The sequence below is a fragment of the Trachypithecus francoisi genome, unplaced genomic scaffold (genome assembly GCF_009764315.1).
Source record: "Trachypithecus francoisi isolate TF-2019V2 unplaced genomic scaffold, Tfra_2.0 Lachesis_group15, whole genome shotgun sequence".
Lineage (NCBI taxonomy): Eukaryota > Metazoa > Chordata > Mammalia > Primates > Cercopithecidae > Trachypithecus > Trachypithecus francoisi.
Genome location: NW_022681460.1, coordinates 8,928,048 through 8,942,507, shown reverse-complemented (window position 1 = coordinate 8,942,507; position 14,460 = coordinate 8,928,048). Strand labels below are relative to the sequence as shown.

Sequence of the window (14,460 nt, the reverse complement as noted above, 5' to 3'; positions counted from 1 at the left end):
TATCCAAGGATGCTTGTAACAGACATTAATATAAACATTTTATTTTATCAAGTGATATCAGTTGCCTCAAGCATCCAGTGAGATCCCAAGAGTTTCACCAGCTCCTGGAGCAGCTGCCCCCACCATTAGCAGGAATGCTGGGGACAAGAGCTGTCTGTTTCCTCTCGGGAGCTTCATTGCCACCATCTGCCTAGAGGCCAGTAGGTCTTGTCATGAATAATCAGAATATAAATGTTCCTGACTGAGATGCCCTGTTCATGTCAGTCACCAAAGAATGTCTGACTCCTGTGCCATCTCTCCAGGCTGAGCCCCAAGCTCCACATCCACTCTGTGTATCCTTTTTCCTACCACATATTCCAGCTGCCCCAAACCCTGAGACCCTTCCCCCGTGCTTGGGGGACTCACAGACAATCAGCAGCAACTGCCCTGTAACTGCAATCTGCTTTCTCAATGTTTTTCTTACATTCTTCCCTAACTGAAACAGGCTCGTACCTGAGGACACTACTTCGCCTGCAGCACCCTCAAATGTTTTTGCAACTGCACTCCCAGTACCACAAAGCATTGCTCTACAGTGTTGTAAGGAAAACATTTTCCCTTTCTCCTTCTAAAGCCCTCCAACTTTCCATTTCAACCCATCAGCCTACACCATGCACTATTTCCCCTTCTGCAGTCCCATTGACATCCACTTCTCTCTCTCTCTCTCATTTCTCAAATCTTCAGTTTGCAATTCTGGAAGATCTCAGCGGGCACATGGGTGGTACTCCCAACTCTCCGACTTCCCAATTCCATGACCTCAACTTCTCTCGTCACCTTGTCCTCCATCTGAAATCAGACACACAGCCTCCCTAGGCATCCTCTGACCTTGTTGGTGCTGACTATGCAGCTCCTCCACAAGCTCAATGTGAAGTCTTTCATCCTTTGGCTGATGCCTGTTTGTCCAGTTCAACCCTTCTAGTACTCAAATCCCGAAAATTCTTCGAGCCACTGGCGTCTGTAACCAACTTTCCCTGTCCTCTCTCTCATCTGGCTTCTCTGCTTGCCCAGCTGAAATTTCAAGGTCAGTCATGATCACTCCCTTAGATTCACCCTCAGCTTACTCTGTTGTTATAACACTGTAAGATGAGATCCACCCTCAGCTTCTAAGCCTCCCTCGTGTTTTTGTTACATTTCGATGGCAAAACTTCAATGCCAGTGCCTTTTCTGCATCTGTGCCTGCACAGATGAGTGTGTCAGAAAAATATCCGGGGGATTGACCTCACTCCAAATTCAACCATTTCGCAAGTTTATTCCCTCCGCACCCTCCTAAATGACAACTTCATTATCCTCTCCTGACATGGTTTCGCTGTGTCCCCACCCAAATTCTCATCTCAAATTGTAATCCCCATAATCCCCAAGTGTCAAGGGCGGGACCAAGGGTGGAAGTGATTGGATCATGGGAGTGATTCCCCCATGATGTTCTCATGATAGTGAATGAGTCCTCATGAGATCTGATGGTTGTAACAATTGACTGACATTTCTCCTGCTTGCACTTTTCCCTCCTGCAGCCTTGTGAAGAAGGTACTTTGCTTCCCCTTCGCCTTCTGCCATGATTGTAAGTTTCCTGAGGCCTCCCCAGTCATGTGGAACTGTGAGTCAATTAAACCTCTTTCCTTTGTAAGTTACCCAGTCTTGGGTATTTACTTATAGCAATGTGAGACCAGACTAATACATCTCCTTTCCCTATAAAACTCTTCCCCCATCTTTACTCTCAGCTGATGACCTAGCTTCCTGTTTCACCAAGAAAAGAGAAACAACCAGCAGAGCTCTTACGGAAGGTTTACCATCAAATCCAATGCTCATATGTCTGTGCCTGCATATTCTGCACACCCTACTGTTACCAGGTGGAACTGGCCACTCTTTTGTCCAAGCCCATGCCAACATCTTACATCTGAGGAGATGATTACTGTTGGCTTCTTTCCTTACTAATTACCCATTGACTCTAAAACAAAAATGGAAACAATCTGCAAACATTGGTACAAGTTCGAAGAGAAGGCTCCATTATCTGAGCAGAAATGCCAGGGTAACAACCAGTGATTCTTGCTTTAAGAAGTCTTAGGCTTTTACTGGAAAATGGCTGTGAGATCCAGGTGTCTTCATAAGTAGTTATGTTTGGGAGAGTCAGTTATCAACTTTTACCTGCAATATGCGATAAACTGATTTCGCTTGTATTTGAATACACATTTATGCCTGCTATTCTGGAAACTCACGATATAAAAAAATGAAGGGAGTGTACTGTAATTCTCTAACTCCAGGATGTGGAAGTGATTCCAGTTTCTTATCCTCTCCTAACTAATCCTTTTGTTTTTATTCTTATATTGGAAATGGGCAGTTTTACATTGCCACATATATACAGCAATCAAAAACATACAAACTAAAAACTCATTGATGAAAGTGAGCTGCCACATCTCTATTTGCATATTTCCTGGTCAAAGTTGGCAGAGACAATCTTTAGGAGTAAAAATAAATAACACTGGGCTGGGCACGGTGGCTCACGCCTGTAATCCCAGCACTTTGGGAGGCTGAGGCAGGTGGATCATGAGGTCAGGAGACTGAGACCATCCTGGCTAACATGGTGAAACCTCATCTCTACTAAAAATACAATAAATTAGCCAGGTGTGGTGCCAGATGCCTGTAGTCCCAGCTACTCGGGAGGCTGAGGCAGGAGAATGGTGTGAACCCGGGAGGCGGAGATTGCAGTGAGCTAAGATCGTGCCACTGCACTCCAGCTTGGATGACAGAGCGGGACTCTGTCTCAAAAAATCAATCAATCAATCAATCAATCAATCAAATAAAATAAATAACACTGGAAATTAGGTCAACCAACCTTTTGCCAACTCTTTAGTGTATTTTAAGGATAACTTGACACCTAGATTTAACATACTAAATACAGAGTTTGTAGTTCCATATAGGGATCAAGAAATGTATTTTTAAGCAGTCCAAACTATATATGTGTGTACATATATATAATATTTAGCACCCTGAATTATTTACTTAGCATATCTATTTAAATTATGACATGCCTCACTGAGCACAACACAGCATTTAAATAATCCACTTTCAATGGCCACCCTTTGTATAGATGTCACACGTTCATACCCGTGTACAAACAGGCTGCCATGAAATACAGATAACAAACACACAATACAAAAACCTGGTAAAAAAAAAAAAAAAAAAAGAAAGAAAGAAAGAAAGAAAGAAAGAAAAAAGCTCACACATTCACCCACAGACAGCAACTCAGGAATGTCTGTGACCATCAATCCCTCAGGCATAATTCATCTCTGCATGTATTTGTTTGCTCGTCTGCCACGATACAGTGCCTGCTTCCTGCTGGAGTCTTGAGATGAAACACACTGGCAGATAGCAGATGTAGCAATTAATAACCTGTCAGGTCTGATGGATGGAAGAAGAAAAAAGTGTCCTCACACATATCCCCACCATGGTTTTCTTCCCCATTTCAGGGCGCCCAGGGTCAGGAGACATACTCGGCCTCCCTGGGGAGCCCAAACTGTCTCATTAGCGTCTATCTTTCATGGCAGTCTGATGCAGCCTTTGAGATGCTCACTCACCTGCTCTTCTCCCAGAATCCTGAAGTGATGGAGCTCTTTAATCAAGGAGTTGGGACAGCCAGCTGTTGGAAAGAAGAATTAATCACAAAAATGTCATTTTCACTCTGTGTGGTTATATGTTCTTACATACTGTTATGACTATCAACCACCAGTGTTGCCTTCTGGGAGGACACAGATGTGTACCTGAAAAACACACATCTAACCAACCACAAAAAAAGCCAAACCCTCAAAAGAGCTATGGCCACTGCCTGGCCTCCAACCGCACCTCTTTAGAAAACAGTTGCATGTGACTCTAGCCAGGCCTTCTCTCCCTTCTGATTATGATCTGGCCTTAGGATATCATGCCACTCTGGTTCTTAGAAACGTGTCCAGCATGTCACTGGTTCCTCACATACAGCTAGGATTCCGTGGGGCCAGAGTGGGGGAGTTGGTGACCACAGGCTCTGACTTATTCATCATGTCCTATTTGCTCACCCTTAAGGCCAGGGGCCTGCTCATGGAGAGGTAAGAGCAAAGATAGGGTAGCAGGACATCCATTCTTTGGGGGGCTCAGCTGGGGGTTAGTACCTCGCCTGGTTTTGTCAAGAGGCTTTGTGAAGACCTATTAGATCCTGTGTTTAAGTCTGGAAAGGCCATCTTACAGAAGGACCAAGAGACAAGGACCAAGAGAGAAGGCCCCAGCAGTTCTGGTGCCCATCACTTTCTCGTTCCACCCAATCAATCCAAGCCCCTTCAAACTTTCACATTTTCCTTCTTCAGTTGTAAAACGAAGTAAATAGGTTAAATAAATAAATAAATAAATAAATGTATATGTGTGCATTTGTGTATATATATACACACATATACACACACACACATATATAAATGGAATTAAAATACATGTATAGAATATAATTATATTTAATGTATAGCTATGAGTTATATATTTTTACATAACTCATATATATAAATTATATATGTAAATATATAATTCTATATAATTATATAATTAATATAATATTGGCCTAAATATATATATAATATATAACATATATAATATAATACATATTCTATGTAAAATAAAATACAGTTGACCCTGGAACAACATGGGCTTGAACTTTGTGGGTCCACTTATACACAGATTTGTCTTCTGCCTCTGCTACCCCTGAGACAGCAGGACCAACCCTTCCCCCCGTTCCTCCTCCTCAGCCACCAGCTGTGAAGACAATGAAGATAAAAACCTTTATGATGATCCACTGTCATTTAATGGGTAGTTAATACATTTTCTCTTCCTTATGATTTTTCTTACTAACATTTTCCTTTCTCTATCTTACTTTAAGAGTATAGTATATAATACATATAACCTATAAATTATGTGTTCATAGACTATTGATGTTATAGGCAGGGCTTCTAGTCAACAGCAGGCTATTAGTAGTTAAGTTTTGGGACAGTCAAAAGCTCCACATAGTTTTTTGACTTCAGGGATGTTGATGTTCCTAAGCCTCACATTGTTTAAGGCCCAAATGTATAGATATATACAATTTAGGCCAGTATATGCTTAATATCATTTAAAATGTGTTGCATCCCTGTCTTTTCAATAGAACTATTCCTCGATATTAGGTTGTAGTCATTTATACTATTATTTTTTTGAGTCAGGGTCTTACTCCAGGCTGGGATGCAGCGCGTAATCATGGTTCATTGCAGCCTTGACCTACTGGCTGAAGGTACCTCTTGCTTCAGCTTCCTGAGTAGCTGGGACTACAGGTGTGTGCACTACCAAGACTGGCTAAGTTTTTTTTTTTTTTTCCTAATTTTTGTAGAGATGGGATCTCACTATGCTGTCCAGGCTGGTCTCAAACTCCTGGGCTCAAGTGATCCTCCCACTTCAGCCTCCCAAAGTGCTGGGATTATAGGCATGAGACACTGTAACTGGCTCAGTTATATTATTCTCTCTAGAAACAAAATTGATATAAAAATCTGTTTCTTTGAGATAAGACCTATGGATTACATAATCTATTGAACTTCCTATTAAGGAAACTGGATTGTATACAGAACGTATCAACTAAACAATGCAGTCATTTCTCATATTCCTCAGCATTGTGATGTGACAGTGGTCAGAAGCCCTGAGAGTGTTTGTCTGGGGGAGAGCAGGCTGAGGAATGAGAAAACCTGTATTCACACAGGTGAAGGTGCTCACTGCAATAAAGATTAGATTTGTACATTGTTTCAGAGAGTAGGATTTAAACCAACAGAAAAAATGGAATAAATTGTCTTATAAGATAGTAACTGCAGGTTTTTCAACACACACGAAATGGATAGTTATGCAGGATATTTTAGAGAGGAATTTTACTGGGTACGATGATGAATTTATGTGTCTACTTGACTGGGCTAAGGGGTGCCCAGATAGTTGATAACGTTATTTCTGGGTGTGTGTGTGAGAGTGTTTCTGGGAGAGACTGGCATCCGAATCAGTGGACCAAGAAGATCCACTCTCAGCAATGTGGGCAGGCATCGTCCCATCCACTGAGGGCACTGAGTGCCTGCACAGAACAAGAAGGCAGAGAACGACAAATGCTCTTTCTCTTCTAGAGCCTTAAAGATCAGATTTCCTGGTTCTCAGGCCTTCTGAATGCAAGACATACATGACCCCCAAACCTGCCGCCCCTAGTTCTCAGGCCTTCAGACTCAGACTGAATTAGACCAAAAGATTTCCTGGTTTTCCAGCTTACAGATGGCAGATTGTGGGACTGCTTGGCCGCCATAATTGTGTGAGCCATTCCCCCAGGAAATGTCCTCCTGTCTCTTTCTCTCTATAGATCCTATAGACAGAAAGGTCCTGTTTCTTGGGAGAACCCTGACTAACACTGAGTTCATTCCAATTCCAAAATTCTATGGCCATGTAAAATGCTGGAACATAGTTTTAGCCTATGTTATATAACATTTCATACTTTGAGGAAGTACTTCATAAATATTTACTGAGTAGTACAAAAGATTATAAAAATGTGCATAAAATTTAAACATAAGTGTAAACAGGTGATCCGCCAAGAAAATAAATAAAAATCCTGGCCAGACCTGGTGGCTCACACCTGTAATCCCAGCACTTTGGGAGGTTGAGGTGGGAGGACCACGAGGTCAGGAGTTTGAGACCAGCCTGGCCAACATGGTGAAACGCCATTTCTACTAAAAATACAAAAATTAGCCAGACGTGGTGGTGGGCACCTGTAATCCCAGCTACTTGGGAGGCTGAGGCAGGAGAATTGCTTGAACCTGGGAGGTGGAGGTTGCAGTGGGGCAAGATTGTGCCACTGCATTCTAGCCTGGGTGATGAGCAAGTCTGTCTCAATAAATAAATAAATAAATAAATAACCCAAGGTGAATATTTTAGTGGAAAACATAATACATTAGTTTCCACAGGCATGTCTGGTACTATAGAGAAGGAAAACTAGATCCTTCAAGTGAGAAACAGATGCTTGAGCTGAGTGCTTCTCCAACTAGAGGCCATGGAGACCTGCAGGCTGAAGATTCTTTTTGAGAAGTTATTCATTTTGGTGTTGTTATTCTGATGATCACCTAAACAACAGTACAAGTCTATATTCTGGATCATTGGATTGGCTTCAATTCAACCAAAAACTGCTATGAAATTCAGCCTCAAGTCAGTTCCTGTGCTTTCGATCTCTTTGGGAGCAAGTCATCATAGTTTAGTTTGCTGAAATAAATGAGAAAGGAGTGGATACAAGGCAAGGGAGGCTTCCCCACCAGTCACGTCCCATGGTCTGGGGCCGAATGTCGGAAGGGTAGAGTCACAGGAGAAGTGATGGGGGAAGGGAGGCAGCCCGCAGCTCAGGGTCCCAGGCCTGCTGAGATGGAACGAATCTGGGCCAACCCGTCAGGGCCCTGTTTGGATCCCAAGCACTGCTTTAGTGTCGGTAAAATGATGGCCTCTGCCGTATTACATTGATAGAGTCCATCAGAGTATTTTGGTCTTGTACTTTCACTTATACTTAATTGATATGTTTTTATTTGGGCTGTCTAGTTGTATAAGCATAAAGTATTTATAGCTCAGTTTATATCTCGATGCATTTAAGCCATATTGTCTTAAAAATAATTTCATTCAACCTTGGCTGTTTTGGAGAATTTTTTGTTTCTTTAGAGGTGGTCTTTTATGTCACTCAAACTTGAGAAAATGGCTTTGACTTATTTTAATCCTGGGTAAAATAAGAAACAATATTTTAAATTAGCTTATCTTCAGAATTTGTATTCTGGCCGTCTCCTAAGATACAAGCAAAAGGACTGATGTTGATGATAGCTCATATATAAACATCTCTCACAGAAGACTACATAATTACTTGCAACACCTGGTAGGTTCAAAGAAACCACCAAACAAGACCAGACACAGCGTAGACTTAGATGAGAAGAGCTGGAAGGGGTCAAGATATTTAAGAAGAGCGTGAATGGCTATCTGCAAACTGTGCTCATCACAGGAACATTAGTATAGGAAATGGCCAGATATGAACTCAGTGTGAAGATGGGGCTTCAAAATAACAAAACTAGAACTGCAAGACGGGCACACAGAATGTATACGTGTAGGGAGACAGGAAAACATTAGTGGAGGGGGCGGAGGTGGCAGGGAGGAAACAATGAGCCTGACGAATAAAAACCACAGTACTACTTCTGGATTTGGAGCGACAGAGACCATGTCCAATCCTTCCATGCCCTTTAAGCATCACCTCCCTTACATATGGGTTCTTCTGCATTCATTTTTGGTAAATCTGCATTGACTCTTAATGACCACATATTATTACTTTATGTAATGAGTATTCCTTACGTAATACGTGAATAAGTTCTCCCATGAATTTTTTTCCTTTGGGTGCTTGATGGGTGAAACCGGTATCAAACTCACTGCTTTTCAACTTTTGAGATTCAATCTTTCCTCATTTTGAAAAGTTAAAAAAATCACCTCCAGAACTCTGACCTCTTTATTGGATCTCAAAGATTCCCGGCAGCATCTCTGAGACTATAATAGAAGTGTTGGGACATCTACTGGCACTTAAAATATTTGTATATGCCATATTCTGTCCTCACTTTTCTTAAGCACAAGGTTCTCCTTAAATTGTTATTCTGTCCTTTCTAACATGGGAAATATTCTCTTTGCTCAAGAAAACAGAACACACAGAAATAGAGTAGTGTTTTTACCTATTGACACTGTGTTACCTTTCTTGATAAAAGCCTCTTCTTCTCTATCTTTTCCCTCTTTTCTTGTCCTGGATTCCACTTTTAAAGCCTATCCTGCTGTCCTTGGCAATTTAAAAGAGAATTTCACCTCGTTCCAGGCTATCCTCATGCCATGCTCACAGGCTTGTGTTCTTCTGTTGTGCTTTTCCTCCAGTTATTAAACCCCTCACTCATCTCTTGCCTGTGTTTTCTACAAATCTGAGCTCACTGGTGTTCAGTGAATACCAGCTTTTTGGTATTAAAAAGGAATAAGAAAATTTGTTAAAAAGCATGTAAAGACAGGATGGAATCTTTTTTTCTAAAAGACAACTTCGAAACCGGGCCCTTTATTTCAATTAGTATCTGTAATCAACCTTTACTTTCATTCTGTTGCTATACCATAAAGGGCATTTTATCATCTAACTGGGAAGCTCCTCAGTGAAAGTGCATCACAAAGTTGTGTAGCATTTCCACAAAGTCACTGACAGCTACTGAGAAAAAGCAACCCAAAACAAAACAAAACAAAACAAATGCCTTTGAGAGATTAACTGAGCCACAATGTTTTCAGAAAGCTTTTGGTGAATTTCCTCAACAATCATGCTGTAAAGCAGGGAAAACTCATTTGGAAAATATATTCCATTGAGAAGCATTAAAAACCACATGAGTCTTCAATCACTATTTTTGCTTTTAATTTCCTTGCAAATCATCACAGGAGCAATTGTGATATCCTTTGGATTCAATGGAAAATCGTGAGCACCCAGGCTTGGGATGGAAATGGAAATGGATTTCAGCTCTCTGATGTGCTCCCGGCACTGGCCATATGACGCAAATAATCTGCAATTTGCAGATTGCTGCTGTTTGGTGCGAAATGCTTTGAGGATTAATTTCTCTCTTGGCTATCACTTAGAATCCCTAATGTGGGCTTGACAATGACAGTAACCTTCTATTTCCCCCCTAAGTACAACTTAGAAAAGGAAACCGACTAACGATGAAATGGCATCAAAAATAAATGATGATTCAATGTGATCAAAGACAATGCAGCGAGACTGAACACTGACCTCTGAGCACAAGCCAGAGAGCGTGGGCCACATCTGCAGGCTGGGCTGCAGCAGCGAAGGAATCCAGTGGGCTGCTCGCTCATCCAGCTAAGCCAGGTTGATTAGGGTCGCCAAACACTGTTCTGAAGTAGCCATTTCTGAATTAGTCTGAGAGTCAGGCGTTAATAGGATCCATGGAAAACTCACTAAGCTATCTTGACAGAGCAATTGCATTCAGTCAGCAGTAGGACTTTATATAATCAAGTTCAAAGCATTATCATTTTCATAAATAAAGCCAAGCTTATTTTAATCATTTCTCTCTGCTGATGGGTTTTTATTTATAAAGGATTATTCATGCATTCTTTCTCAATACCCAATACTTGCTGTCTCAAGATATTCTAAGCCAGTTAAGGAGAATCCTGAAGATATTCACCTTCCACCTAACACCTACTTATAGGTTTACACACTGGAGGGAAACTTACATGGTTATACAAGGGGATATGTAATAGAATATTTACTGCAACATTTTTGTAATAACAGCAACAACAAAAGGACACATGTAAAATGACCATCAACAGGAGAAGAGATAAAATCATTCAACAAATAGCCTGTTGTGCACCCACTTTGTGCCAGGCACTATTAGGGCACTGGGGTCGCATCTGTGAAAAATTAAAACAGACAAAAATCCCTCATTGGAGCTCTCATTCTAAAGGGGTGAGAGACAATAAAAATAAACTAATAAGTAGGTAAATGATGTAACATTTGGGATGGTCATTAGTACTGTGTGGAAAAGAGAAAACACAACAGTATAAAGGGTAGGGCTGGCTAATGTAAAATTAGGTGTTCATTTCTTACTGAGACCACGACACTGAAGCAAAGATGTTTAGGGAGTGAGTTAATATGAGTTAGCTAGAGTGAAATGTATCAAAACAGAGAAATCTCAAAATCATAAAGGTGAGAAAAATGTTGCAATCGTTTATGCACAATGCAATGTCATTTACAGAAAGTTTAGAGAATCTATTAAACAATGTCGATGCATACAAATATACTAAGAATATAAAATAATGCATGCAAATGGTAAACGCCCCTGAAGTATGTATCAAATTCAGGGGAAGAGGAAAGAGGAACAGGATCATTGAAGGACGGTGCTATTCAAATCTGTCTCTAAAGTGTATTACAATCATTGTTAATAAGAAAAGCTAATACTTCTATGACGCTTAGTAGGAACAAAACACTCTTCACAGTGTTTTGCGTGTAATTCATTTATCCTCATGACGACCCTGTAAGGCAGGTAGTATTTTTATCCCCATTTTAAAGATGGTAAAATCGAGGCAGAAAAAGAACCAAACTAATGAAGTTATCAAAGCTGGGTAGTGTGTACATGGACATTGATTATGCTATTTTAAATATCTAACTGGATGTCTGGAACTTTTCATAATAAAAAACTCTAGATGAAAACTTTAAAGTACATCTAAAAATAACCTTGGAAAAGACTGAATAAAAATTCAATAACGTATAGATCTGAGTTTATGAACATATATAAGCATGAATGTAGTTTGGAGAAGGAAAACCTTCCATACAACCACTAATTACCAGGCGTAACTTATCTGAGTAGTGTAGCACGAAACTTCGTAAATTTTGATGCTTTCAGAATAAGCTGAAAGAAGCCATGAAATATTATTTATTCAATTTCTTACTTGTAGATGAGGCAGTTACCAGCCCAGAGGCATGCGAAGTATCTTCTAGGAGCTCAACAGAGTGTGTATGAAGCTCAGATAGCTGTGATTTCATAATTTTTATCAAAATTGATGCAGATTGATATTTTCTGGTTTGTTGCAGCTGCTGTATTAATCCAAACATCCCTGCTGGGTCAACTTCTAGTGGCTACAAGACTGTCTATCTTCCAATGAGGTGCCAGGGAAGAATCAGTCTCATCGATAATAAGACACAATCAGAAATTTTCATTTCACAAATAATAATATTATCCTTATTAGCAGGAGGTGAATTCCAAGCAAATATTCACTGATTCTTCATTGAACAACTCTTCAGTGTACATTTACTATGTATAATGCCAGAGGCCATAGAGAAATCATAAACGAATTAGGCAGAGATTCTGCCTTCCTGGAGTTTGCAGAAGAAACAAGATGTTCATCCACAAACCAAGTAGATGTAGAAAGAGCCAAGTGAGCAGAGAGCAACCAAAGAGGTATAAAAAAAAGAAGAGGAGGAGGTGACTTGGAATCAAAGAGGCCAAAGCCTGGAGTGTCTGAGGAATCCAAGCAGCTGCTTGGCTGCAGATGAGAATTGAAAGCACCTGCATACACACAGCCTACCTACTGGGGCTGAGAACTGAGACCACTGAGACCTAATTATTTGTTCCAGAAAAATCCTTCCCTGGAAGATAAGCTTGTAAAGCAATAAATAACTTCACTGTTTGCTTCAAGAAACTCCTGCAAATAATTTAACCAGACAGTTTGCTCATCTGAGTAGCCATCTCTCTTAACAGGAAATCAGACGGTTCAACCTAGGCAATAGCTCTTGTATAAGACAACAGTTTCCTTATGAAGGCTTCCTTAGGACGTTGCCTTACTGTGTCCACTGACCCCAAACTACTTTGTCATTGATCTGCTCAACTCCAAACAGTTTCCCACCTTGAAAGATCTGCCATAAGCACTTAAATGTAGCCCAGGCTCTCTGAACACCCTCCCCTGACCTCTCTTTCCTGTGACACCTCCACGACTGTCCACACGATGGCGTCACTTTCTGCACTAGATCTAATCAGCGCTGCTCTGCAGTAGATTTTCTGTGGTCATTTGGGAGATTTGAGACAGAGGAAAAGGTAGAACATGCAGTAACAAAAGATGAAAAACACTTCTCATTTTTCTTATTTGTATGTCATTAAGATGTCAAAACAACTTAAAAATTCTGAATTGTGTGTATATTCTTGGTGCTTTGAATGTCATAAAGTTCTTCCTTTGTTATTGACCTATATTTTCAGTGATTGTGATGATACATTTTAGAGGGCGGGTGTTTTCAACATCCAGCATCCCTCAGATCATAAATTTAATTTGGCGGGTCAGCACATGAGCGGCCACTGGGAATGGAAGGCTCTCAGAGTGAAAAGGGATGCTTATGCATTATTTTCTCCTGCTGCTCTCAAAAGTTTGTCCTTGGTTGACACCAGAGAAGGGAAAGGGAGGAAGTGAAGGAGATGGAATTTTGTGCTCCCTTTAACGTAGATTATGGTGGTTGGTTGGTTACCTGAGTGAACATGTCAATGTCTAGTTAATGTTGGGGGAAAGAGAATCTGTGGGATTGTTATCCCCCAAGTGGATGCAACCAAAAAGGGCACTCAGATTAGGCACATCCCGATCAGATAAGGCCTAGTTAAATAGGGCCTAGAGGGTCAGCTGGGCACCTAATTATCATGGTTAATGAGGTTTCTTTAGGAGAAAAGAATTCTGAGTTCCAAACAATTTATAGACATGAACAATTATGGAACACTTCCCTGTTTGTAAACTGGAAACTTTTGGAATTTATATTTGTACCCCATACTTTGCCATAGAATGCATTCTGTAAACTGGCCTTCCTTGGGGGCATATTCAGGTACTATTAAGTCTGGGAAAATAAATCATATCCAAAACAATTATTAAATAAATATAAGTCATTGGACTTGAGGAATTGATGCAATTCCTTAAACTGAGGAATTTATTAAATGGACACAATTCCTTAAAAATGAGGTAAAGAGAAGGGCTGGGGATAAAGTGGAATGGGGCAGGGGAACAGAAAATAGTTTATATTTTTACAAGTACTTAATGGTATTTTTTGTTTTTGTTTTTGTTTTTTGTATTTTAAATTCATTTCAGTAATTTCCTTTGTCACTTGAGTACTGTGCATTTCGTTTCTTTTATTCATCTTAGTATAGGCATAATCGCATTCATTACAGAAAGGCATATTTCAAATTCTTATAAAAAACAAAACCCAATAATTTTGTAAGCACTCTAAGTAGTGCCACTTAAATTCATCACTGCTTTTATATAGCATCACTGCTTTTATATATTTAGAGTGTATATGCTGGGGTGAGATACATTTGAAAGAGATTTTAAAATAAAACAAAATTTAAATTTAAAGGACAACTAATAGCTTCTATGATGGGGGAAAACCCACACAGCTTTGAGTATATTGTTAATTACACTCTGGTTTGATTGCCCAGATCTTTGCATTTTATCACATGAGAATTAGTAATTATTATTTATTTTAATTAGCCAAAATGATGAATCTGAGTACTTCTCATCTGTCAGAGAGTTCTACCAATGAGCTCAATTTTGCTCTTCATGTTTTGAAGAGCAGCATCGCAAGCGTTCATCCGGCTGCCTCTAAAACACAGAGACCTTGAGCCTTGGTGTGCCGCTCAGGTGACTGCACCATGGCCCGGGTATAAGCAACTCCAGACAGTTAAATCCAGCCCTTCATCCTGCACATTTTGATAAGAAATTCATTTATAGACAGTTTCTTTTGTTGTTGTTGTTGTTTGTTTTTTTAGATGGAGTCTCACTCTGTCGCCAGGCTGGAGTGCAGTTGTGCAATCTCAGCTCCCTGCAACCTCCGCCTTCCGGGTTCAAGTGATT

The 14,460-nt window shown here is 40.3% G+C and overlaps 1 protein-coding gene across 2 annotated transcripts in view; it reads right to left on the bottom strand.

Moving 5' to 3' along the window:
- Window positions 1–14,460, bottom strand: part of PRKN (parkin RBR E3 ubiquitin protein ligase) — a 1,404,897-nt gene that overhangs the window by 218,280 nt on the left and 1,172,157 nt on the right. For both annotated transcript variants that reach the window (XM_033234273.1, XM_033234272.1), the window contains exon 8: window positions 3,606–3,667. In XM_033234273.1, coding sequence (XP_033090164.1) covers window positions 3,606–3,667 — 62 coding nt within the window. The remainder of the gene's footprint in view (window positions 1–3,605; window positions 3,668–14,460) is intronic.